General features: G+C 38.5%; 1 protein-coding gene, 1 long non-coding RNA gene and 1 other non-coding gene across 4 annotated transcripts in view; 2 read left to right on the top strand and 1 right to left on the bottom strand.

The window, feature by feature from the left end:
- Positions 1-24,917, top strand: part of LOC114352356 (tubulin polyglutamylase TTLL4) — a 27,403-nt gene extending 2,486 nt beyond the window's left edge. The window contains exons 4-15 of one of the 2 annotated variants that reach the window (XM_028303943.1): positions 3,715-3,902; positions 5,979-6,175; positions 8,492-8,740; positions 9,561-9,835; positions 10,280-10,487; positions 11,935-12,061; positions 12,757-12,976; positions 13,618-13,767; positions 14,116-14,214; positions 14,395-14,602; positions 17,890-17,957; positions 24,009-24,917. In XM_028303943.1, coding sequence (XP_028159744.1) covers positions 3,715-3,902; positions 5,979-6,175; positions 8,492-8,740; positions 9,561-9,835; positions 10,280-10,487; positions 11,935-12,061; positions 12,757-12,976; positions 13,618-13,767; positions 14,116-14,214; positions 14,395-14,602; positions 17,890-17,957; positions 24,009-24,296 — 2,277 coding nt within the window. In that variant the 3' untranslated portion in view covers positions 24,297-24,917. The remainder of the gene's footprint in view (positions 1-3,714; positions 3,903-5,978; positions 6,176-8,491; positions 8,741-9,560; positions 9,836-10,279; positions 10,488-11,934; positions 12,062-12,756; positions 12,977-13,617; positions 13,768-14,115; positions 14,215-14,394; positions 14,603-17,889; positions 17,958-24,008) is intronic. The other variant, XM_028303944.1, reaches the window with a different exon arrangement.
- Positions 16,128-16,199, top strand: TRNAA-UGC (transfer RNA alanine (anticodon UGC)). The gene has a single exon. It is a non-coding gene; the product is annotated as a tRNA-Ala (tRNA).
- Positions 24,769-27,436, bottom strand: LOC114352358 (uncharacterized). Its single transcript, XR_003655857.1, has 2 exons — positions 26,379-27,436; positions 24,769-25,514 (listed from the first exon to the last, which is right to left on the bottom strand). It is a non-coding gene; the product is annotated as an uncharacterized LOC114352358 (long non-coding RNA).

Below are 27,436 nucleotides of genomic sequence, written 5' to 3'. Positions count from 1 at the left end.
ACGAAAGATTACGAACAAAAGCATTTTCTTAACTAATATACATGCAAGTATACTATAGTTCCAAGATTACCTTTCGCAAACATGTGGTTGTGGGTACCTTTTTATAATATTTGCCTAAGATAAGGAGATAGAAGAGCCCTCGTATGTTTTTAATCAGTCAGTAGCTTCTAATATTGCGTACATCGTATCCGTATTGTTGGTGTCGATAAAATCTGATAGTCGACGAAGACGCGTAGACTACAGCGCGAATAATATTCAAGTTTCGCAACTGTAATCACTGCTTATCAAATTTAAGGGCGATTAAAATATTACTCGTTCATACGGTTTTTTTAATTTAGACCAGTGTAGTGAGACGTTCAGTGTGTGGCGCGGTCTTCATTGGATATTCTTGGTCGCGTTATTAAAATTTTCTAGCGTTAAGTCGCATCTCAATTACAAAGCCACCTAGGCAATTGGATTTAAAATTTCTGGTCGCGTGTCTTATATTATGCCAGTGACCAGTATCTGGCATTGAACTGTAGCTGATAAAGAAGTTCAAATCCTTTTATGTGCTTATAGCTCGTTTGTACAGCTTCATACTGCGCGCTGGACGGTAGAACACCCGCGTCGCGTATATTCAGACTGCTATGGAATACTGGAGTTATTTTTAAGACTTACGATTGATGGTATAAACTCATGGTATGACGGTGTGTTTGGTCTACGATGACGCGACCCTACCAAAAGAGTTGTGCAAGTGGCAATGAGTGGCGAAATGTGCCAGTGAGTGATTCGGAAGTGTTTATGCTCAATATGCGCAAGTTGAAAAGAGTTCTGTGGAAGATCTGTCGATGTGTAAGTTTTCATAAATTATGTATTTATATTGTGAGCAGGCCTTGATAATGTTATGATAGTTTTTGTGTGAGCATCGTTTTGTACACTATTATTTGTCGTTTCCGTTGATTTATAATGTTTAACAGTATGTATACCTTGGTATAAAAATGCGTTCCATGGAAGATTCTATGTCTGCAATTTAAAAACCCCTTGTCTAGTGTCTTTAGTAGTTAGTTCTTCTTTAGTTCACTTCTACTGGGTATCAAAGTTCTGAGTCTAAAATACTAAAAAGATTCGAACTTTAATGGCACTGAAAACTCAATATCTGTCGATGGGTAAAAGTTTCCTTATTTCTGTTATCTTCTGACATCGTCTCAATCTTGAGGCATGATTAGGGATGAAAAGTGCGCAAAATATTTCCTAGAAATCAATTGTTTCTACATATTTAGAAAGTGTTCTTGTGATTTCCTGCTATTGAGGTAATGACAATCCAATCCAAGTTAATTAACTGTTCCTACTTTTCGGTTTCGCGCGTTCAGCCGAGATGAACCTGAAACTAAGTAGGCGGCGTCGGCTGCCTGCTACTGGTCGCATCTCGTCCAACCTTGTTTTATTGTCTGTTTAATTCGGTGCTCCTTAGATTTTATTGTGTCTTCAATTCAACGCTCCGGGCACCTTGCCAAACTGTACAAAATGTCAATACGATGCATTATCACTGTTTCTACCGCCCGACATCGATCTCCTATCGATTTTAGTGCATATTAAAGTATCTGTTGCTATTATATTTCAAGAAGCACCAAGACGTTCTGGTCCAATTCTGCGCGAAAGCAAGTGAATAATTAACGCGGTTCGGTTCAATAAATAGGTGTTCCAGTTGGAAAGTTGACCCCTGTTGGTATAGCCTTGACATCTTTGTGCGGTTATATTTGAAAGCACTCGAGTGTTCATGTGTCTGAGGTGCAAAGAAACAGCAAGAATGTGAGGAACAATTTGCAGCGACAGCTGCCAAAATCTGTTCGCGGAGTAATTCCAGTAAGACGGTAAACCGGGGATTGGAGTACTCACAACTATTTTTAAAATAATGTAGGTATGTGAGCTGAGTGTCCAAAGATCTTTGCTTCATAGAATCACTGACCCTTCACTTTAGGCATGCTTGAAAACTACCTTTATTCTTCGAGACGAAAACTTATAAATTTCAATTTATTCAGTGTCCGTTGCTGCCATCCGTTTTCAAATACATAATTAATTTGAAACTGTTTATCAGCTATAAACGTCAGCTTTCTATACTTTATGTGGTGATAATAAAGCTCAACTTGGAGCAAACTGTATTGTTTTCGGAGTTTGTCCACGGCTATTCAATGAGCGTGGGCGCTGGAGATTTAGAATAGAATAAATGTTTCAGTAAATGCAACGAAAATACACATTTATACCAGGGTTACGGGTGCAGAAGCATCTGTGAGCCACGTCACCACGTGCCGTTGTTCGTATAACCTAATCCGAATAGATTACCCGAAGTAATACGGCGCGGTCGACTTATTATAATCTCGACTATACATAGAACTATGAGATTAGAACGCGAATGGTGACAGATATTAAATACTAGGCCATCTTTCGGTCTGTATCTTAGTCACACGGTTCAAGAGTTGACCTTTGGTGCTGACGTATGATTGATTGCACTTTCGATCCAACTATCGAACGATCACTCTACAGAAAAAGTATAACGAAAGATTTGCCACCAAATGATAAAAAAAACACTTATTACTATTTTGGCTTGATAAAGAAACTAAACTGCTGCTGTCTTTCCCGAAAACTATAATCCGGGCCTTTTCAAGGCGAGAGTGAATAGGCACTTACAGGGCAGATATGTACCATCCTAGACTGCATCCCACTTAACATCAGGTGCGATTGTGGTCAAATACCTGCCTTGTTATGCATATAAAAAACAACTCTTTAACTATCTATCAGATATCTTATAAATCACTAAGGCGAGTTTGCTTTGGTGGATTTACGTGTGCTATTCTACTGTAATTGTGCTTACGTTACAATTCTTCATATTTCAACTAAATTAATTGAACTAATGATACAAAAAGATAACTTAAATAATATACCTACATAATTAGGAGATATTAAAAAATATTGCTGTGTAATAATTAATGTAAAAATTTAATATTGTTTATAAAAATCGTTTTTGTTTGTTAATTATTGTGAAAGTAAGTTGTTCATTTGTCACACTGATGAGACAGCTCATACCGGATGAGCTAACTCATATCTATGAAGAAACAAAAATAGGCACTGAATAATAACTGTAAACAAATTTATGTATAAATAATATTGAAATGCTGTTCGTTGGAAAGTGCATCATTTGAGGACAGCTGGAACGTTTTCTGTTTTAGTTACTTGTCTGTGGAAGTCCAAATTATGGGTCTTTGGAAAGAAAATTTCGAAAAAGCTATTCTATAAAATCTTTCCATTTTTGTCTCGTAAAGACAAAAGACGGAACCGTATATCGGCTTTGAGGATTTCCCCTAAGACTTAAAAATGTTTACTTTATTTATAAAGTAAAAAAGCAAAAAAAAGTATGTTTGCTTTGTACAAAAATCTATCTTCAAAAACATAATCCTCCCGTAGGCCTAAGATGCGCGCCGCGATAAGCGGTTGTCACGCCATTTTATCTATTTTGCCCATACATTTTGACGTCGATAAAAATTAACACGGCGCGCATCTTAGGCCTACTGGCACAGTCTGGTAAATATGTTTTAATCGTGAAATAGTTTCTAAGTAAATAAGTGTGACTCCCATAAACAATCTCCCATTCACATGTTTTGAAAATCCATCCCAAATAGCGGTCAAATACCTGCCTTGTCACGCATATTTTTTTTTAACAAAAGTAACTCTTGCCCACAGCCCCGCCAAGACACGCCCACGCCCACGTGCCCAGCGGTGAGCCCCGCGCTCCCCGTGAGCTCGGTGACCGCCATCGTGGGAAAGAAAGGCAAGAGCGTCAAAAAGAAGGCCAAGTCCAAGATCAAGGTCGCCAAGATGAAGTCGAGCAGCAAGACCGAGTGCAGCGCGGTGGATGGGGAAGCTGACGAGTGAGTAGAAAAGAGAAAGAGAGAGAAATAAAAAAATGTGTCACTCCCAAAAATAATGTCAAACTGAAGCCCAGAGGTAGAGAGTATCACCAGCTACCCGAATCACCCACATGTATGTTCCGCGATATTAATTGATAGTTGGCCTGAGTGCCCGCAGGAGGATTTAATGAATGCTGCTGACAACGCCACTCTTGTAACGCAGTTTTGGGCCGACTGTAGATTTGTTGTTGAAACGACAAGAAGAAGAATTAATAGTTTTCGAGTTATATTACGATTTTTTTTCTCTTTAAAACTTCTTTTAAAAAAATTATGACTCGAAAACCATCAAAAATTGCGGAATATACATGGGTGTGATTCGGGTAGTCGTGCTCTGCTATTTTTGGGACACCCTGTATTTATTTCACATAAGACACTACTTATTATCATACACTACTACTGTCGCTTTTACAAATCTTTTTTTAAACACTGGTCCGTCGTTTAGACGCGAACAGGCAACATGACCCTACAAGACAAAAGAAAATCGCAAAATAAATGGAATCATAATATTGTGCGAAAATTTTACTTATTGTGATTAGAGTGAAGGATAATGGAAAATACGAGACATGCATGTTTTGAAAGTAAATATTATGAATCATCATCATGCATGACACATAATTAATTAATTAGTTACAATGTGTCGTTACATATAGGAAAAGTTACATTAAATTTTAATGTTGATCTAATGAATCGATTTTATCAGACAATCATTGTTAAATAAATAAATGGTACTAACACTTACTATTCTCCTGTGTCGTAATAGATAGTTCTTGTGATGTCAAATACATTTACTACTTACGTCAATTAATATTCTACAATGACACTACAAATTATAAAGCCTGTTACTTAATTATTTAAATATTTCTTAAATAATGCATAAAGATTCTGTTATCTTTACTGTTTGTGTATATTATGAGATACATGATTATTATAAAGGTGAGATTCCACTTCTGCAATAATATTTACAAATTATCCATCTAGACCTAGAAAAAATTAGCTTACGAGTTCTTATTGGTGGATTATGTACTTTCTTTTAGAAATGTGTTGCATAAATGCCAATAAATGCAAGTAAGTGATAATGCGCGGTACTTCTTGTGATAATTTAAATAGAACTGGGTATATGCTTCTGTCCTTATAACATTTTATAAAGCAGTTGATTCGAAATTTCGGGATAGAGCTAACTGTGTCTCTGGCTCTGGCCAGGCCTGTTCATCTCCGCGAGTTTACATCGAAAACAAAACACGCACGATGGCCCACCTACAGGATACTATTCGACAAGGCCTCACATACGAGCGAACATTGACTCACGCACGCGTATTCTTGTATATGATGAAAGAAAATAAAGAAAATGGTGTACTAAATACTGTGCAGTATTTAACTGCCTAAATAATAATAAAAACACAGAACGTACCTACTTTTTTAAGTTGCCTCAAGACACTGAGAGGTATATAAGTAGTTAATATTATTCATGATAATTCATGCTAAATCATGTATTTCCTCCGCCATTTTCCGCAGTTTGGCACCTCACGTCACATCATATTACCGAAGTCAGCCCTATAGCTTCGGCGCAGTGCCGATCACTGACGTTTGTCAACAAAATGGTGCTTGACTCTTGAGACAGGCTAAATTACACCATATTGTTAATGACATTGAGCATACATTTTTTCAAATACCTCCGCGAAGTAAAACTTCTGTACGTAGTACTTATTATTATTCTGTGCTCTGGCTAACTATGTCTCTGGCTATCGGATATAATGACAAATTCTCATACCCATTAGGTTGGTTGTTGTTGCCACCACACCAGACAAATAAAGGATTTGGCTAAGAAGCGTCATAGCGCTTTAGAATCAAGGCAACCTTGATTCATATCTTCTTCACAATTAACCTGGTTAATTTTGGTTTTTCGAAATGAAGTAAGGTTCAATATAAACAAAAAGCGATCTAAGCAACGTATTTTTGGAATCTTTTTTAAAAATTGTAGCGTGTTATGTGTTTAAAATAAATATACTAACTAAAGGTTAATTTAATTTTTTTTTTCAGTGCTCACAGCAGATCACCGTCCCCAGACACGACTGACTCCGCGTGGCAGATGGACACGGATACAGTGCCCGCCGACATCATAGACAGGGTAGAGCGGACCTTCAAGAGGGAAGACCACCCCGACCCTAATTCCATAAACAAATTGTCCACCAAACTGAACGGGACCGTCGTCTCGCCCAAGAAGGTGCCTTCTAAAGGTGAGTTGGAAAAATATGCTCGAAACACAATTCTCAGGTGGCATTTGGAAACTAAACGCGACTATAGGTATAACCGCTTAACTGAGTGCCTGAGGTATGGGAACGGAATAGGAGGGGTCATTATCATTATCATCATCATTTCAGCCACAGGACGTCCACTACTGAAAATAGGTCTCCCCAAAGATTTCCACATCGCCCTGTTTCACGGGAGGGGTGACAATTACATAGTATGACGTGACAGAGCATAAAAATCTGAGCCCCCTTCCATCATCGGGGAACCAGACGCAGGTTAGCGTACCATCCCTATATTGTTGACATTCCACCAGCTCTCACTAAGCATTTCGATGACTCTTTTATAATGCGAACAGCTAGGGACTGGAATTCGTTGCCTGCTGCTGTCTTTCCCGAAAACTATAATCCGGGCCTTTTCAAGGCGAGAGTGAATATGGTCAAATACCTGCCTTGTTATGCATAAAAAAAAAGACCTATTTGATTGGAAAACAAAAGCTCAGCGGTCAGAGCAGTTGACGGCTTACTGAGTCAGATGTTTTTTTTATTACCACACTTACCAAATGTAAAATATTGATTAATTTTACAAAATTAAGGAAACAAGACTAACAGAAACATATCCATTTGTTGATTAGGTATGAATAGTCAAAAACCTTTGTCCAGCAGTGGACGTCATTTGGCTGAAACGAAACGAAAACGAAACGAGTCAAAAACATGTCATGCAATTTTGACTGTCATTTAAATCTGACATCATTACATAGCCTACTTTTACATGAACCGCTTATGTTTGCGTACTGATACATGATGATCGATGGCGTACTTATCTACCAATAAGATCAGCTGTTAACATTATAAACTTAATAAAAACACATTTTTCGCCGTATCTACACATGTTAAGCCATTGATAAAATCACTGCAAACGTCCAGATATTACAAGTGGACTCACTCAAAAAATATTTATCGAGTGATTTATTTAAGCATTGACAATTTGACAGTTACTGGTAACACGTTTTGTCAAAGCGATGACTATTCTGCTAGAAATGTTTCCAAAATACGTTTTGTAATAAAGCGATGACTGTTCCACTCAAAAAGTTTACGCATATTTACGGATTAGCCTTTTTTATCGTCCTTTCTTTTTTATTCGATTTCCATAACTATAAAATCAATAATCGAGATCCACAGCCGCCATCAAAAATCACTTATAATGCTCCCTGCGTGCGACAAATTGTCAAACAAACTGCCATGTAAACTTTGATTATTGTTTACAGAGAAGATAAACAAGGAACAACTGTTCATAACGGCATTACACACGACAAATCCGTTTAAAGCCCTGCCGACACGCAAAGGTTAATGTTACTAACTTCGTACTTTTGTAATTTGTACCCATTATCCTGTCCGATGAGTATCCGGCCTAATAAACGCCAGTGATAGAAGTTCGTGCAAAATTATAATTTTTTATCAGTAGAAATAGAGCCAAAAACTAGATTAGAACAAAAGTAATTACCACGCTTTTACAGTATAATGTGCGAGTTAGAGGACAGTTGAGTCTAACTATAATAAAGTTTGTCTGCCTTTGTTCTAAAAATATTTGCTTAAAAATCAATTTTGTAATAACCACAGGTCGGATACTTATCGCGCAAAAGTCTCATGAATTATTTGATACCTCCCTTAGTAAAACGCAACCGGGTACCTCTTAGCATTATTTTGAATGAATTAATTGATATTATGAGGGTTAACCACCATGCTATTTGAATTTCATGGTTTCGGTCATGAACTTCAAAGATTGTTATCGATATTTTGAACTTTATCATAAAAATCGAAGAAAGAATGAATTGTACGAGTATTTCTTAGATCCGGGTGCATTTAAGTTTACTTTTTGAAGTCTTGAATCTTGATGTTGTTTTTAATATCCTCATTTTTATTCTCATACCTGCTAAACGATTATCATCAAAGTATATTCATCCACTAGTATTTTGTATATGTATATTCTGTAGCTTGTGTTAGTTATAAAGTTATATTTTTTTACTATCATGGTAGATTAGACGGAGATACTTCGATATAATTTAATGTAAAGCCTTATTCACTAGACGATTTTATATTTTTCGTAACACTTTTAAAACATTGACTGAAGTCGTCTGACTGTTACATTTCAAGTGCCTAGTTATTTCATAGGCTTTAATTATTATCTACAGTTGATAGGCTGACGGTTGCCTATGGTCAGGTTTGTAATGCGCAATTTTCTTTCCTTAGTGTAGCTTCGCCCATCACACCAATATGTTCTCTTCATAACCTTAATATTCTTTGCAGAATCTCCCCTCAGTCTACCAGACGCAATCAGCAGCTGCCTCCGACCGTCCCTCTTTCCCCGCGTGCCTCCGTACCTGAAATTCGTCGGCCACGAGGACACGGTACCTCTCAAGATACCAGTGCCCATACAGAAGCACCTCAAGTGGAAACTGACCACGATCACTCCGATAGTTGTTAAGAAAACACTCACCAACTCTGGCTTTAGACTGGTGAAGAGCGAATGTGATACGGCGGAGTGTCCGCAAGAAGGTTGGTTGATTTTTTTATATATTCTGTACCGCTTTGAGTCTCTATTCTTTTTTCGTTGAACTGTTCATGATTTTCTTGGTCCTTCGAGCCGGATGGGCCAAAACAAATGCTCGTGGATGATAAACTTGTTTAATACATACATAGTTGTAACCGAGATTATGACACCATTACCACAGAATAATAATATGTACTACATACAGAAGTTTTACTTCGCGAAGGTATTTAAAAAAATGTGTGCTCAATGTCATTAACAATATGGTGTAATTTAGCCTGTCTCAAGAGTCAAGCACCATTTTGTTGACAAACGTCAGTGATCGGCACTGCGCCGAAGCTATAGGGCTGACTTCGGTAAAATGATGTGACGTGAGGTGCCAAACTGCGGAAAATGGCGGAGGAAATACATGATTTAGCATGAATTATCATGAATAATATTAACTAATTATTTACCTCTCAGTGTCTTGAGGCAACTTAAAAAAGTACATGACATTCTGTGTTTTTATTATTATTTAGGCAGTTAAATACTGCACAGTATTTAGTACACCATTTTCTTTATTTTTTTCTATCATACACAAGAATACGCGTGCGTGAGTCAATGTTCGCTCGTATGTGAGGCCTTGTCGAATAGTATCCTGTAGGTGGGCCATCGTGAGTGTTTTGTTTTCGATGTAAACGCGCGGAGATGAACAGGCCTGCCATTACCTACTTCATTGATAATTTTAAGACAGAGTTATAGACTCCATTTTGATTCATTCACTGCCGACGAACTGATATTGAGGTAAATAAGTAAAAGTTTACCTATGATATCTTTTCCTCTTTACAGAGACAGTGGAATGGATAGGCATATGGGGCAAGCACATGAAGTCTCTCATGTTCCGGGCCATAAAAGACGGTCAGAAGATGAACCACTTCCCCGGGACTTTCCAAATAGGCCGCAAGGACCGCCTCTGGAGAAACCTTCAGAAGCTGGCCATCAAGTTTGGTGTTAACGAGTTTGGTATCATGCCGAAGACGTATGTCCTGCCGCATGATCTGAGGCTGCTCAAGCACGACTGGGAAAAGTACGCTGCTAACAATGAGAAGTGGATCATCAAGCCGGTAAGTGTTTCATTCAATGTAATTTGCATTCAATAGTTTATTTATTACAGAAAAAAGTAGCTTTAATCGCCCGGTATATGAATTACAAATAAAAATGTAAAAAAAACTACCAGAATGTTTACAAATAAATTTTATTGTCATCATCTGTGATCTAGTTAGAGAGGTCTCCTGTCTCAAACTCTGTTGGTGACCTTTGTTCGATTGCGGCAAAATTTACTGCTCGATTTGGTTTTAGTGTAATGGCTAAGAAGTTCTAAGTCCGCCTAACCTATATCACCAATCGTTTTACGTAATTGTTGTTTAATAATAAGTTTTAAAAGTAATTGTTTTTCGGCAAGAAGTAAAATAGTTCCTTTGATGATGATTCCGGGTGAAACTAGCTTATACTTTTTCTGTCTCAGCATATTTTCCATCATTCAACAAATATCTTATGTTCTTTTTCAGCCGGCGTCCGCGCGCGGTACAGGCATCAAAGTGGTTTCCCGCTGGACGCAAATACCCAAGAAGCGGCCGGTGGTGGTGCAACGCTACGTGGCCAAGCCGTACCTCATCAACGGGAACAAGTTCGACATGCGACTGTATGTGCTCGTCACCTCCGTGCACCCGCTGCGGGTCTACCTGTACAAGGACGGGCTGGCCAGATTCGCTTCAGGTAACCTAAGGAACGTGTTTCATCAACTATTAAATGATCAAACGAACTTACCAAGTGAAGTTCGATCTAAATTATCCTGTTTTCGCCGAAGAGATTTATTTTACCATGTAGTACCCCTGTACGACAAGCCAATCCGCACACAATATTCAACGCAGTAGTAGTAAAAAACAAAAGAGCGGGCAAACCCACCCCTACCACGCTGTGGGCTCGGTGTCCGAGCGGTCTCATTATATTTAGAGAAGAGATGACATTGACGTTTACCTCCAGGGAAGAAGATATAGAAATCTTCGGGTTGGGAGGGACCTTAAATCTCTTCGGCGAAAACAGGATAATTTAGATCGAACTTCACTTGGTAAGTTCGTTTGATCATTCAATAAAAAATGGCTACTGGTTAACATCGCGCGTTAACTTGGAGCTAAAAATGGGTCAAAGTTACGCGTCGTGTCACAACGCTTATAATAAAAATGTACGAGCACTTGCACAAAATAGTTGTTACAACCAACCTTGTGTTGGGTCTAATTCTCGTCACTACACTGCACAACTTAAAATAATTACGTTTTTTGTCGGTAAAAACGTCCTGGTGACGTCACTTAAGCATTTTTCTTATACTGCGTGCGGTCGTTGCGCGTGCGCACAAAGGAATGAGACCGCTCGGACACCGAGCCCACAGCGTGGTAGGGGTGGGGTTGCCCGCTCTTTTGTTTTTTACTACTACTGCGCTGAATATTGTGTGCGGATTGGCTTGTCGTACAGGGGTACTACATGGTAAAATAAATCTCGGAGGCGAAAGCAGGATAATAGCTATCAATGACCATTACCTCGTTCGTCCGCTCCGGATCTACCTCTACAAGGACGGACTGGCCAGATTCGCTTCAGGTAACGTATCAGCCTTCGATTCGATGGAGACCTGGGAAGTGCTACAGTCTCTCCAACGGTGCCAAAGTAGTACAAAAACGCCACTATGTCGGTCCGCTTTCAGGATCGGGACTCGAAACCTATCCAGTCGCAGCGAGGGGTAAGACAGGGAGACGTCATATCTCCGAAACTGTTCACCACCGCCCTGGAAAATGTCTTCTAGCTTCTGGACTGGAGCGGATAAATATCAACGGCGAGTAACCCACCTTCGATTCGCTGACGATCGTAGTCATGGCTGAGACCTTGGCGTGAAAGCATCTCGACATTTCTAGCAATCGTAACCGTGCATATACTAATGCGAAAGAAGGCTGAACGCGATGAATTAGTCGTAGCTATCACGGCGTTTATCACTAAATTAACATAAGCACGGATTAAACTTATCTATCTTGAAAAATTACAGCTTTACACAAGAATTTAATCTCTTCAGTTACAGATTTACATAATATCTTGTAAATATTAGCTTCCCACGGTATCTTATCAAATTAATGTAACGTTCATTATCACGTAACAAAGGATTATTGTTCTTTTGCAGTTAAGTACAACGACGAGCTGACGTCACTCAACGACCGGTATATGCACTTGACAAACTACTCAATTAATAGACTGTCGAAAAACTACACGCCAAATGAAGACTTCGCGGCTTGCGAGGGCCATAAGTGGTGAGATATTGCTTTGTTTATTTCTAATTGTTTTCTTTTAAATAAGCTCAGGGTAGGAGTGTTAAAAGCTAAGCCGTTTAAGCTTTGGACTATTGAAAATGTTGGATTTCAATAATGTCATCATAATATTACCCATGTGACTTGCAATAAATAATTTGAATTTGAACATGATTGCCTAAGGCCCAGAACAGACGGTGAAACGCAACTGCAACGATACTGCAACTTTGTGATGATCTGATGAATGAAACTGAAACTGAAAGTTCCAAACTCGTCGCGTCATGTGTGGTCTCTCAACGGACGCTATGACAGAAACTTAGATGCACCTCAAAAGTAACTAGCAGTTGCAGTTTCGTTGCAGTTGCGTTTCACCGTCTGTTCAGGGTCTAAGTAACTAAAGAAGATCATAATCATAATATCTTTATGTTTAGTGGTACAAACAAGGCATGTATTCAAAATAAAATAAAACAGTCCCAGAGCATTAGCCCTGGGCTAGGGCTCACATTGTTTATGTGATGATTTTTGCAGTTTTAAAATACTGAAAGAGTTTTTTATATGAATAATATTTGGTCTATTTCATTTCTATACATAATTTGCTGTATCTAATATACTTCTTCTTTGGCATTTTATCCAACCTAAACAAAAAACTAAGATAGCAATGAGCATGTACATAATTAACATTACTTATACATTTCCAGGACGTTACAAACCCTGTTCCACTACCTAAAGACTGAGAAGAACGTCGACACAGACGCGCTATGGGACTCCATGAAGGACCTGGTCATCAAGACCATAATCTCCGGCGAGGCTAGCATCAGTTCCCTGACCAAAGCCAACGTCACGTCGCGGTACAACTGCTATGAGCTGTTTGGCATTGACGTGCTGTTAGACGAGGATCTCAAGCCTTGGCTGTTGGAGGTTAGTGGATAGCGGACTTAATGCTACTGGGTAAAACTTTGACCAAGAGCCTACAATCTTCATTCAGACATATTTTTCTCTCTAAAGTCCGGTCACCGAGCAGATAGAATTCGAATGCTCGCACCGCACACTCACTGCGGCCGCCCTTCGCACAGTGAGTGTGCGAGCGCGACGGTAATATAATTACGCGTGAGCGATAAGAACTTGAGGTCATTGTACGAAATTCTATCTACTCGGCGACCGGACTTTATCTTGACTCATTGCATTAAGTATGAAAGTTGCCTACTGGTGACCGTAAATAAGGTAGCGTCCTAAGGTAGCGACTATTTATTATTATCTAGCATTCTAGCCGTAATGGCTAGAATGCTAGATAATAATAAATAGTCCTTATACTTTATCTAGCATTCTAGCCATTACGGCTATAGACCGACGCTACCTTATACGGTCACCAGTAGGCGTCACTGTGATATTATTACGACAGATGAAAACAACGCTCAGCTAGCCAGTATCTGAATGTGGTTTGTTGACAACACCTATCTTGACCGTCTCCTTAAATGAGTGCCGGCTCGTATAATATCGGTTGATAAAACGTCTGTACTCTGCGGGGTCTCTTGGCTCACAGTTTTGCAATCTGTTTGCAGGTGAACATCTCACCAAGTCTGCACAGCGCGTCGCCGCTGGACATCCACGTGAAGGGTCCTCTGGTGTCCACGGTGCTCAACATCGCGCAGTTCCAGGTACCCATCAAGACCAACTTGGAGATGCTCTCCAAGGAGAAGCCACACAAGCTGGTAAGTCAAAAGTTGTCCAAGAATCTTTATATTTTATCATCGTCAGGTCATAAAGTGAAGGAGCACGACCCACTCTAATTTAGCAGAGGAAAATGGAGGGAAAGGCCTCCCCAACTTTGGCAAGGGTGAGGGACGCCCTGGTCAATTGGCAATGCCAGATTTTGTATGGAAGGTGGCGTCAAAAAAGATGCCTATTTCCGGCATTGTCTTTTGTTGGGGAGGCCTAATGTTAGCATGCCATATTGGGTCAGTTTACGTCTATTTTATAATGCTAAGTTCATTAGTGATAAAACATGTGCAGTAGCGGTAAATGTATGATGTATGTTCAATTACAATATACTTTTCCAGGCGGGGTTGCCTTACGATAGCAGATTATACACTGTGTACCTGTCAAAAGAAGAAAGAGATAAACATATTATTTATACAAACATGGAGGAAAGAGATATGGTAAGTTGTGTACTAATGTGTTTTTTTTTTCATTTAATTATGATAAAATACAGATTGCACACCGAGAAGTCGTTTCGAATTATTGTTGGATGTGTCTAATGTTTTGCAAAATCGCTCTTACTCCAACCACACATTGCTTAACTTGAAGTGGCATCATCTGAACTATAAATTACTTCGTAGTATCTTCGCGACATCCTGTCGACGCTGACGCCGGACGACGTGCGGCACCTCATCCAGGCCGAAGACGAGCTTACGCAGGCCGGCGACATGGAGCGGGTGTTTCCGACGCACGACACGCACAAATACCTGCTGTTCCTGGCCGGCCCGCGCTACTACAACCGCCTGTTCGACGCCTGGGAGGCGCGCTACGCCGCCAACCGCACGCCCGGTGAGACACTGTCACAGAAAGATTCCCACCTCTGCAACTCGTGTGTAAAGCCTGGTCCGTGAGCACGTAGAATCCTGTCCAATGACCCCAAGCTACCCATCCTTATCGCTCGCGCGTAATTACATTGCCGTCGCGACTGTGCGATGGGTGCCCACAGTGAGTGCGAGCGCGATAGCAACATAATTACGCGCGAGCGATAAGGATGGGTAGCTTGGGATCATTGGACAAAATTCTACGTGCTCACGGACCAGACTATACAACCGCCTGTTCGACGTCTGGGAGGCGCGCTACGCCGCCAACCGCACGCCGGGTGAGTCACTGCCCCGGGCGAGACGCGGCCCCTTAGCTTGCACCACAAGCCCTGCTGTCCCTGGCCGGCCCGCGCTACTACAACCGCCTGTTCGACGCCTGGGAGGCGCGCTACGCCGCCAACCGCACGCCGGGTGAGTCGCTGTGCCCCGGGCGAGACGCGGCCCCTTAGCTTGCACCACAAGCCCTGCTGTCCCTGGCCGGGCCGCGCTACTACAACCGCCTGTTCGACGCCTGGGAGGCGCGCTACGCCGCCAACCGCACGCCGGGTGAGTCACTGTCACAGAAAGATTCCCACCTCTGCAACTCGTGTGTAAAGCCTGGTCCGTGAGAACGTAGAATCCCGTCCAATGACCCCTAGCTACCCATCCTTATCGCTCGCGCGTAATTATATTTCCGTCGCGACTGTGCGACGCGCGCCCGCAATGAGTGTGCAAGCGCGTCAGCAACATAATTACGTGCGGGCGATAAGGATGGGTAGATTGGGGTCATTGGACAAAATTCTACGTGCTCACGGACCAGACTATACAACCGCCTGTTCGACGCCTGGGAGGCGCGCTACGCCGCCAACCGCACGCCGGGTGAGTCACTGTGACCCGGGCGAGACTGAGGAGCCCACACAAGAAATTCCCACCTCTCGTTCCGACCTCTGCAAATTGTGTGTAGCCAGGATCTCCAGCTTGACCGCCAACCAGAGAAGGTCAAGTTTGTCCCGGGGGAAAGTAAAACTGTCACTGTCATTAACGAAATTAATCAGAAGAATATAGGAGGAGTTCGAAGAACGACACCCATAAGTTTACATTTATAAATACATAAATACTTCCAACTAGTTCACACATTGACAGAATCCAGGTAGGTAGCATTTAATTATTGTGAAATTCAATCAAACCATTAATATGGCCTACATGCATCGCACAGGACGCCTCTGATCAGTATGCACGCTTGGACACGAAAATAGGTCAGACTGATGAGCCTTTAAAATCTTGTGCACAGAAATCCGTACTCATTTCCGGTCATGTCGTCTCGTTCTATCGCAAAGAATAGCCGTTTGATAAGGGCGAGAGAAAAAATGGAAATGGGTAGCTGGAACTGCTGTATATTTTCTTTGAGCATCTACTGTGCATCAAATACATAAAAATGTGTAAAAATATCATGCAAAATACCTTTTATTGAATAGCTTCTTAAAATGCTCACGTTTTTCGCCGACTCCGTCATCGGGGATGTAGCTCAGTGGTAGAGCGTTCGCTTTGCATGTGAAAGGCCCCGGGTTCGATCCCCGGCATCTCCAAATTTTTGCTTTTTTTTTTTTTTCCATTTATGTTTTTTTTATTATGTTTTACATATCTGTTTTATGTAACTTATATTTTGGTTGTTTACATCATATACACCGTGTTACTTTGCATTCTTGCCATATTCACAGAGATAAAAGTAGGGACCAATACCTATTATTTAAGATAAACAAGGGACTCCCATAAATAAAGTACACTGAGTTTTTAGTAAATTTGGTTTTGCAGTACAAATTGGAATAAACCAATTTTGTGTCGCACTTTCTACAGGTGCAAGTGGAATAAACCTAGTGGGCGTGGCCTAGTTCTTATTAATCTGTGATGTTTTATGGCTCTGGGTACCAGCCTTTTTATCCAGTCATAATAATTATTTTAAAATACTCTTCAGTTGATTTTAGATTTTCCTTTCTACTCTCAGATTCTACTTTACGGGCTTAGGACCGTCAAAAATACGTAATAATTATTAGGCTTTTAATTAATTTATAACATTGTTCCCTATTTTTACAAATTAATAAATTAAGTATGAAATGAAATCACCTTATTCACAATTAATCATTTATTTATGAGTTCCTACTTACAAAGTTGACGTACTGCGAAGCAAGTGTTCAAAGTGTCCTCCGTTCTGATGAAGGCACAGTCTAGCACGACGAAACGTGGGTATTTCGATTTAGTTTTCGCAACACATAAACGTTTTGTCTCACAGTTTCGCTGAAACAATCCTTTCACGTAACACGTTTACACTTTTTATCTCTTCTGCGCATACCAAGTCGTTTCAAGTCACTCCAAAAATAATAGTCCATTGGTGTAAGGTCCGAGGATNTTTTTGTATTATTTATAACATGATATTTTGTGATTGATGGATTTCTCAGTTTTTTACAAGTGTCAAAAAGACATTTTAAAGACAATAGATTGCAATAGATATTTAAAAATACAATAAAAAGTAAAAAAGTCTCCATCGCCATCGCTAACAAGTGATGTGCATGCGTTACGATAGTTAGTGATGTGTTTAACAGATTGTCGATAAAATAAAATATTCAAAATTAAAAATCAAAATTTTCGGGCATTATTTTTTAACGGATTTGTGTTCAGTATCAGTAATATAGTTACCTCTGTAAATATGGCAAGAATGCAAAGTAACACCCTGTACAATTTTTTTTAAAATTCATAATAGATGTACGATTTTCAGGATTCCTTCAAGTATCAAGAAACTTTTATCGTTAGCATTTTGTTACACGTTACGTACGTTTTTTAAATGTTTATATTCAATAAGTTCAGCATACATGCTTTTTACACTGGTCTTTACTCTGTATCTGCACCCATTGGTTTTAATTGGCAGTTTTGTCATTATGTGTCAAAAGTTTTTATGTGTAAAGTTCCAAAATACTGAACTGTCCTATCCATGACATTGACAGTGGGGCGCCACCGTCAATACCGAATCGCTGGTTCCGATTTTTGCCATGTTGGACCGGATTAATAGAGCTCATGAAGCACTTTCAGGATCAGTAACTAGTTTATTGATATCTTGTATAGTTTAGAAATAATCGAGTGAGATCACTTATCGTTTCCACCCTGTATGTTCCTTTTTAACCCCCGACGCAAAAAGGGAGGGTCTGTCTATGGCATCGTAGCTTTTAAACGGGTTTTGAATGAGGGTTTTATTTGTTTTTTAATTTTATTTGTTCTGCTTTCCAGGCCTAGAGCTGCTCCGCAACCTGTGCGAGATCGGCTACCACTTGGAGGTCCCGCCGGTGCCCCTGAAGGTAACCGCGCCACGGCGCTGGCTGCACGCGCTACTCGCTTTGCTGGCTCTCGCGCTCGCCGCGGCCCGCTGGTGAACGCTTGTTCGCGACCTTCGAACGAACGCTCGCGGGCGAATGCTCGCGTTCGCCGGTTGTGAGCGAACAGGATTTTTAGCTTTGCCCAAATTTTTAAGCTTTGCCCATCGGATATTGTGGATTTACACATTATGTAGGGATTTGTGTGATTCTGCAGCTTTGACGCCCATTGTGGAGTATGTAAGCATCAGATATGTAGATAAACCCTTTTCATCATCTTGGACTCCACTGCAGCTTAACCATAATTTGTGTATAGTTTACCAGAGGCAAAAGGGAAGAATATAGCCTAAACTCATTGAACAATATTCAGAGTTTTGGTTTAGTTTTTCAAAATAATTAAAGCTGGGTAGCTAATTTATTCACTTAGGTTATTATTACCCACTGATAACACCCGTTACACCGTATGAGTGGATGAACAAAACCAATTATATTTTAAACAAATTTTCATGGGCAAAGCAAAATCATTTAAGATGTTCCTTGAAAAACTGAAGTTCAAAATTATTATAAAGGTTCGAAGGTCGCAAACAAACGTGGTTATTATGTATGTACCTATCCCTTCTTATTATATTTATATGTTTTGTCATTATGTATATTTTGATTCAAGTTTATTTATGTAATAAGAGTTTATATGATAGGAATTGATATTATCACTGCCATTTTAAGTAGGGTTTTATAGGATAAAAATAATAGGAATCGGAATGAAACGGTGTTGTGAATTGCAGGGCAAGTCTGGAGTTAGCGTGGTGAGAACCTTTTTCGTTAATCCAGCATGTTTTTTTCTATTCTAATTTAATCATTGTTTTCTTTTCGTCGGATATAATGCAGTTTTGAACATTTATCGAATAAGTTAAGCTTTGAAGTCACGGTCATTCCCAGTTTGTAAATGTACTTCATGAAATAACAATTTGGTTAGATAGATGGTGAGCTCAATCAAACCCATGATATCAGGTAGAAGTATACAACTTACAGGATTACAATAAACTATTCGACAGGTAGTTTAAAGTTGTATTTCTATGTGAAAAACATTTCCAATCTTATGACTTAATATGACGTCAAAATCGTGAGTTAAATAGTAAACAATGCCAGATACTTGCATGTGACGTCATACTTGTTGACAAAAGATATCCATTTCTTTAAAAGAAAAACTGAGAATCTATATCCTAAAGTAAACAGATGTAAGTAATAATTACATTATTTAAATGTTTTCAAAATAGTCTATCAAATCAAAAGCGAAATACTCTGGGAAAGTCCTGTGAATCAATCGATTTCGAATTTCTAAAGATGTCACGAACGTTTTTTACATTTATATCAGTTAGAAACATTTACTATTGCATTCTCTTTACATAAATTTTTGTTACTAAAATGTTGGATTGTGGCTGATTGTCAGGGCAAAGTGACTAGTGCGCTGAGGCGCGCCTACTTGGGTTGTAAGCAAGTCGCTCACAGTAAGTCAACTCGGACGTAGGCGGGACCCTTGTGGCTACCGGACGTTGCATTAGCAGTTGTCTATGACCCATAGAACCATAGACTACGGACATAGCATCCCGAACCGGCTAGACTATTGTGCTATGTGCTAGAGCTAGAAATGTTACTTAGAAAATATTGAAGATTACCGACAAAATTAGAGGTCATAGAATTGAAACTGTTCTGTTAAAATGTTTTCTCGATGTGTATGTCGTAATGTGGTTTTGTATTGTAACCGGTTGGAGGATCATAGAGTTTTAAATGCGTATGACGTCGACTCCAATGTAAATAAAGCATGAGGCCAATTTTTACATAGATCCTTTGTGCGTAAAAAAGCTATTTTTGAATTTTTTACCAATGTTTATAGGAAAATTGTTATTGTACGTTTAGCGTCTAGGCTTTTTTGAACTTTATTCATGTTTAGTGTTTATGGTAATAGGTAAATTTTGTAGTCAATTGTATCTATTGAAATAGATATTAATCATATACCAATTTTATTATTTAGGTGCTAACAACATTGTGGCAGGTAAATATAATGTGATAATGGTACCAAAGGTATTCGCTGTAGAAATTTACACCTTATACTAGTCTAGATACAGATAATAATGCGTATTTTGATTATATTATGTAATACATAGCTATTTGAATATTTATATTGTAAGTCATCGCTTTTGTTAGGTAGATAACCCAATAAAGTATATTGTATTCACGAATAGTCATCAGCGTAAAATAGATAGTAGGTACAAGGCAGTAAGAATTGTAAATAGTTTACAAATTCAATTTAATTGCGTATTTATTTAGTTATACATATATTTATATTATGTATTTCTTTCTTATATCTTGTTATATTTATGATATACTTACAGCTTACTAAAGCCGCATTTGACTCCCACACTGCTTCAAACATTTGCCTTCATTTCACAATACCAGTATTCTTATGCTTTTATGCTAGCATATAATAGAAGTGTTAGCTTTTAATATCTCAGGTTCCTATTAATGTTAGTTAGAAAAATGCTAATTTAGTTTTATTTGAGTTAGATATTTCGCTGCTGAATGGTCCTTTATAGCTTTTTTATACCGTCATTTGTTATTAAATAACGTGACACTTATGGTTAATAGTCACACCATATCGGGAAGGTATGAAGGGCAAACGATTTTTATATGACAAACAGTAATAAATCTTAATTTAATCATAATACCGTTGCAATTGCTGTGATAACGGTCTTAGCTTGCTCTCTAAATGTAGTCTCATTTCAAGTCATGAAATGTCAGAGATGATGTTCGACAAATCAGAAGCCAAGCGATTTTAGTCGAATCTCTACAAGCCAAAGTGTTTTTTTACGGGTTTTATTTATGTATTTTAAATGTGTTATTGAAAAATACTCATTGCACTGTAGCTAGTCAAATATTTGTTAAGAGCTACTAAATGGTAGCTTATTTAAGAATAAGTTATGAGCACAGACATGATAAAGTGAATCCAGTGTTGGAAACTAGTACAATTTTAAGAATGCATGCTATATTATGTTTTTAAAGTAAATTAATTCATATTTTAGTTGTGAAAGAAGCATGATGCACAAAGATTATTTTACAAACCATTTTCAGTGACCTTTTGCATGCAATATCAGTTACTCATCACTAAATGAGCTTACCTATTGCACCAGTAAAACTCGCGATGTGCTGACAGTCATTAGAACGCTCACCATAGATTACAGAACTAGTTTTCATGGGAGCATAGACTAAAAAGGAAAATGTTTTCTCTATGGTAGTTTGACATGTGAAATCCGTGGCCATACGTAAGCGGATTGAAACATTTGATATTGCACCGTTCATTTAAGTTTTATTTTATATTGTCATAGTATCAACCATCATCATTTTTGCTTTCGTAACAATCGATCTGAGCTTTATGTGTCTCATTTGGCGAAAACGCTTCTGCAACTAAACTCTAATCTAATATCATCTAAATTTAGTTTTAGTAGTACATCTTGTTTTGTTTTGTCATTAAAACTTAGTTCAAATATAATTTTACTCGTTGAAATTTTGTTTTCATAGTTTTCGAAACACATCATCCGTACTATCATCAGCACAGAACATTTAGCCCGAACGTGTCGCCTCGCAACGTCCCGCTATCTGTCTCGACGGGTATATTGAGAGATCGTTTATATTATAATGAAGTTGCATATTTTTCCGTGTGTATTGACGTCTGTCAAGTAAAGACCGGGATGTTAACATTCTTGTGGATTCCGTGGAGGGTACCTAGTGGAACGGGAAGCATGGTCGATCTGTTTTAATGGTTTCAATTTATTATTTAATGGACTTTAGTGTACAAATTTGGTGTTATTTTGTGTTCTAAAGTGCAGTGAAGTGATAAATTATAAAAAACATCGAAATACTTCGAATTTGAGCGCGCATCGAGTGTCGAGTGGGTTGTCGTATGAACAACCCGCTTTGGACCCGGTGGGGTCTTGAAACCTGCTTACTTACAGTCGTGGTCAACTAATTAGGGACAGATAGAATACTAAGCAATACTAAGTGTTCATATTCTATTATTGTGAGCTTCATTCAACATTACTGGCTGTTACTTTGTAAACATATTAACTATCAAGTACTCTATTTAACAGAATACAATGTCAACAAAAAAACTTACTAACTTAATAAAAAATCTTAATCAAATCACATGAATTGGTAATTATGGTACGGACGGTCTGGCCACCTAATTAGGGACGGTTAAGTTTTTCCTTCTAAATAAAAAAAATAAAAAGTAATAACTTTTATTCTGTTCATTTGTAATTTCGGCGTCAATTTGAAAAGCGATATTCTTATCTTGCGAGTTAAAAACCCATCAAATTATTGCGCTAAGTTATAATCAATCTTTATCAGTGTGGATGGCTATACCGGTAAATTGCAGATCATCTGAAATGTTCCAAAAACATGAATCTACGATGCAGTGGCTTATTTCAAAATCATGAAACCACAGAAAGTATGCCTAGAAGGAAGAGGCCAATAAAAACAACCCCACAAGATGGATCGCAGAATGGTCACTCTCGCAAAGAGAGACCCCTTTAAGGGTTTCGTTCTGATCAAGAGCGAGATTTTTGGACCAGAACCGACTGCTGGAGTATCTGCGAGGACCGTCGGAAGGCGACTGGTGGAGGCAAAGCTTGTAGGAAGAGTTCCTCGAAAAGTTCCACTACTGAAGATGGAACACAAAGAAGCAAGATTGGCGTTTGCAAGAAAGTATGGACATTAGGCTTTTGCTCAATGGATAAATGTGCTGTTTTCTGATGAAATCAAGATAAATCTTATTTCATCCGATGACAGACAATACGTGCGACGACCTGTAAAGTCCGAAATGATACCAAAGTAAACGAAGAAGCAGGTGAAACATACAGGCGGCAAAATAAAAATCTGGGACTGTTTTTCTGGACATAGAGTGTAACCTATAAAAAGAACTGAAGTTAAACTTGAGCAATTCCAATACAAATAAATATTGGAGAAAACGATGCTATCGTATGCTGAAGAAGTCTTACCAGTCTCATGAACATTTCAACACGATAACGACCCAAAACATACCGCGTACTCTGTTTAATAATTCCTAGCGCAACAGTCAGTGACGGTACTAGATTGGCCCGAAAACAACTCAGACTTAAGCCCTATAGAGCTTATGGTATGAAACGAAGGAAAAAGTTGCAGCTCAACGTACTGGCACTAAAAATCAGCATTTCGTACCATTTAATGGTATTTGGAATAATATTTCTTTAGAAACCTGTAATGATTTGATTGCATCCATGCCGCGCCGATGTCAAATGGTTATAACCAACAAAAGCAACCATATTGGTTCTAAAAATACGTTTGATGATTTTGTTTTGTATTCTATATTTATTAATGAAAACTTTTTATGTAATAAACACTTAAATAATTTCCAATTTATTTACATTCACAGTGAAAGTGTTACGTGTCCCTAATTAGTTGTCCATCCCTAGGTCAATAAATGTGTAGGTGGCAATGATTTATTTATTTGAAAAATATTGATCGCAACTAGCTAGTTTCTTTTCTGGCCTTTAAATATTTAGAATACTAGCTAAATTACTTGTTATCAATAGGCACAAGCTACAAAACCTCGTGAAGATTTTTTTTTGGGACTGGAGAGACGGTCTTGTGTTTTAGTCATATAACGTCCCTAATTAGTTGACCACGACTGTATATGTACTTAACTTAACTCCACGGAATCCATAAAAAATCAATAGAACTGAAACACCCACGTTCTATTGATAACTATGTCAATTTTCACTCGAAATTGGCAGAAAGAAACCTCCCAGAGAGGTTTGGTTGCCATTAATAAAAAAAAAACATTCTTGTGTTTAAGAGTGAGAAGGAAACAGACAGTTAATAGTCAGTTGTATCGCGTGTAAGCGAGACAGAAAGCGTCCGTTGCGACGCGACGGTGTCCTCGGCTCGTGAGTAACGGTGCGCCCCTCCCTTCCCCCTCCCGTCCCGGCCCGGCCTGTGTTGTAGCGGGCGGCGCCTCAGCTGAGCGCGTTGGATCGTTGCAGAATGATGTGGATGCGCCGTCGCCGGCCGCCTCGGAGCGCGCCTCCGTGCCCTCGGTCCCTTCTGCGGGCTCGCTGGAGCGCGAGTGCGCCGCGCCCGCTCCCGCGCCCGCTCCCGCTACCGCGCCCGCGCCCGCTCCCCGCCTGTGCGGCGACGCGCTGCCCCGCCCGCCGCCGCCGCCCGCGATCGAACCCCGCGCGTAGCGTCAGCGACAGCGACGCCCAAATTCAAAGTGAATCGACTCTAGTGTAATGTAAATTCACAGTGACGTGTTGGGCGGCCAAATCGAAGTGTTGTACTGTCATCGCTCTCGACATTCCTTGGGGCTACTCTGATATAAAGACTTTACTTTTCAGTTCATTCAAATCAATTCAAATCGATAATTTTTCAGTCGCGTATTGGAGTAACCCCGCTGCTCAAATTTCACTTCTACAAGCAAGGATAATAATTATGATGTAAACTGTATGAAAAAAATTGAAAAATATAAAATTTTATTAGGTACTGTACCATTATGGAATCTGGTTTCGGTGTTCAATGTGATTATACCGTTTAAGATATATTTCTATGAAATTGTTGTAGCCTTAACTATTTTATTAAATAGACTTTAGTTATAACTTCTGCGCAGTTAATTGTATTTTTCAGTCAATGTTTTAGTGTAGTTCTTTTGCAGATTGAAGTCGAGTCAGAATCACATAATTACTTTTGAGTTCTGCCATGTTGCTATTAAGCGGCTAAACATTTGAGCATTTTTCTGACTGGCGACAATAAGCAAACATACCGTTTTCAATCGTCAGCATGTTAAGATTATCTTTATAAACCGAATTTTAACTTACTAGGCTACAATAAGTACCTAATACAAAAAAATCGTCGCTTTACTTTATAAATAAAAAGTAAAAATTCCAGTCTACTTTAAGTAACACATTTTCTCTTCGTATAATTTGTGGTTGTAAGTTTGTCTACAAAACATGTTGGCGGTTAATGTGTAAATATCAAAAATGAGTACATTTGACCTGAAGAACTGACCTAATCCTATTTCATCTAGGGTAAACTTCCAGTCAATTGACAAAGGCTGCGTTCAGCCGATAATTAGCATTGTTAGAATTTGCTAGCAAAGTGACGTTTCCCATAAATTTTTCTGACACTGACAGCACTTACCGTTAAAAGGACGCTATTTTACTTGCTAGCGCTATTTTTCGCCAAACGCCCCCAATTTTAACATTAGTCGACTGTTGCGAAATGTAATTCATCGACACATTACTGAAACGTTATATTGAGTATTAGACATAATGTATATTGAATTGCAATGTATTAAACCTGCTAAATGCTGCCTAGAAATAAATATAAAGGCGATGTATCGTTCGCCTTTGAGGTAGTCTCAATGAGATCGTTTATCAGGTGTTTAAAATTTATAACGTCCATTTGACTGGCAGTATGCTCTAAATCGTTGCAAAAAACTAACAAATAAACTACCTGGTATCCTTCCGTTTGGCCAAATTACTTTTCGCCAAATTTCACTTCGCAAACAACTTATCGCCAAAGTTTCATTTCCCAAATGAACTTTTAGCAACTGTACTTTTCGCAACTAATTCATTTGGTCAAATTATCATTTGGCAAAATTTTACTTGGCAAATGTTTATATAGCAAATGTTTTATTTTGCCAAACATTATATCCCAAATAATTTGTTTGGTCAAATTGACACTTTTACATACTTACCCACTGTTACCCACAAATCAAAGCTTATGGCACATGATCATGGTTTTCACAAGAATTGTATGTAAAACAAAGAGATTGCAGAAAATAGTATGGTTGCAGAAAGTAGGTATTGCCCAAAATACTAGGTTAGGTTAGGTTAGAACAGTGACCCTTAACGCGCGAAGGCGAGCGAACGGAGCGAGCGAAGCGAGCGAAGTGAGCGTGCCGCGGCAGCGGCCGCCGAGCGCTAGAATCACCTCTATTGTTAATGAATCATTTGGAAATTTCAATAAAAAGAGTGAAATATGAAAATTAATTTAGAACAAATTTCATATTAACTACCCACTAAACAAAATAATAACCACAAGCTAATTTGTATTCCATTCTATGCACCTATCAAATTATTTTGTAAATAGTTTATCGTGAAATATTTTTGCCAAATGAAACATTTGGCAAAACATACTTTGCCAAACAATAATTTGCTAAACAATAATATGCCAAAAACGACATTTGCGAATTAAAAGTTTGCAATAAGTTGTTTTGCCAAATGAGAATTTGCCAAATGAAAATTTGCGAAACGTTGTTTGCGATGTGATAATTTGGGAAACGTTTTTTGGCCAAACATTAGTAATCCAAACTACCTTCATAGTATTAGGTCACTTTTTCAGAAGGAACTTGTTCAAAGCTTTTAAATTACTATTGACTGATATGATGTACTAAATATTGTAACCTTATTGTAGAACAAACCTTGCCGTTACACGGATTGTAAGGACAACTCATTTTGATCTCCTGTACAAAATATAATATTAGTACATTATGTATCGGGGGATTCTCTCTTCTCATTTCATTTAAATAAATCTTTAATGTGTATGTATTGTATACATATGAATTATGTATAATTAATTTAATTAGCTTCACCTTCATATAGCGGGTTGTAACAAACCAATGTTTTTGACTCCAGTTTCCCTAGATTACGATAAATCTTGAGATTCTAAAAGGAAATGTTAAAAAATAATTTAGATTTTTGGAATTTTACAATGTGTTCATCGTATACCTAGTGTTGCTAGAGTAACAGTTTGTGAATAAGCGAGTGATCATCGTAAACTTCAGAATCGTGTTCAGGAATCGATTAAAATTCGATGTAAATATTTTAATTCAATAAACGTATCGACTTTAACGTATTTCGATTGTCATTCCTCTATAAGAATTACAAATTATGATATTTGTTTCCTGTCTTTCGGTACATTGATTAATATGATTTTAAATAATTTATTATTGTACCTATTATAATTTGAAAAGTAAATTATTTGTAATCGTAAATAAATAAATTGTTTGACATGTCATGTTTTAGTTTATGATTGAATGTAATGGTATCCCTGTAGGCTGTAGATATATTTTTTAATTATTTTATTATGATAAAGTTGTTTTAGTAACAGCTGTTTCAATTTTGATCTTTGTATTTTCATAGCTGGATGTGACATGTTTTGTAGTTTGTTGTTTAACTGGGATCTAAAAGACGCTAATATTTAACTAGTAAAAGTGATCTCCAAAGAAAAGTCACGATAATTCTTGTATTGAAGTCCATTTGTGTATGCATTTAAATAATTGTTCCAACACACTGCAGAGTGTATCACCTGGATAGTTTTGACCTGATCCTAAGGAATTATTAAAAAGGGAAAAACTTATATTTTGTTTTTAT

This window comes from Ostrinia furnacalis, unplaced genomic scaffold, assembly GCF_004193835.3.
Source record: "Ostrinia furnacalis isolate ACB-3 unplaced genomic scaffold, ASM419383v2 OfSCF1340, whole genome shotgun sequence".
Taxonomy (NCBI): Eukaryota; Metazoa; Arthropoda; class Insecta; order Lepidoptera; family Crambidae; genus Ostrinia; species Ostrinia furnacalis.
This window is presented reverse-complemented; position numbering and strand designations above follow the sequence as displayed.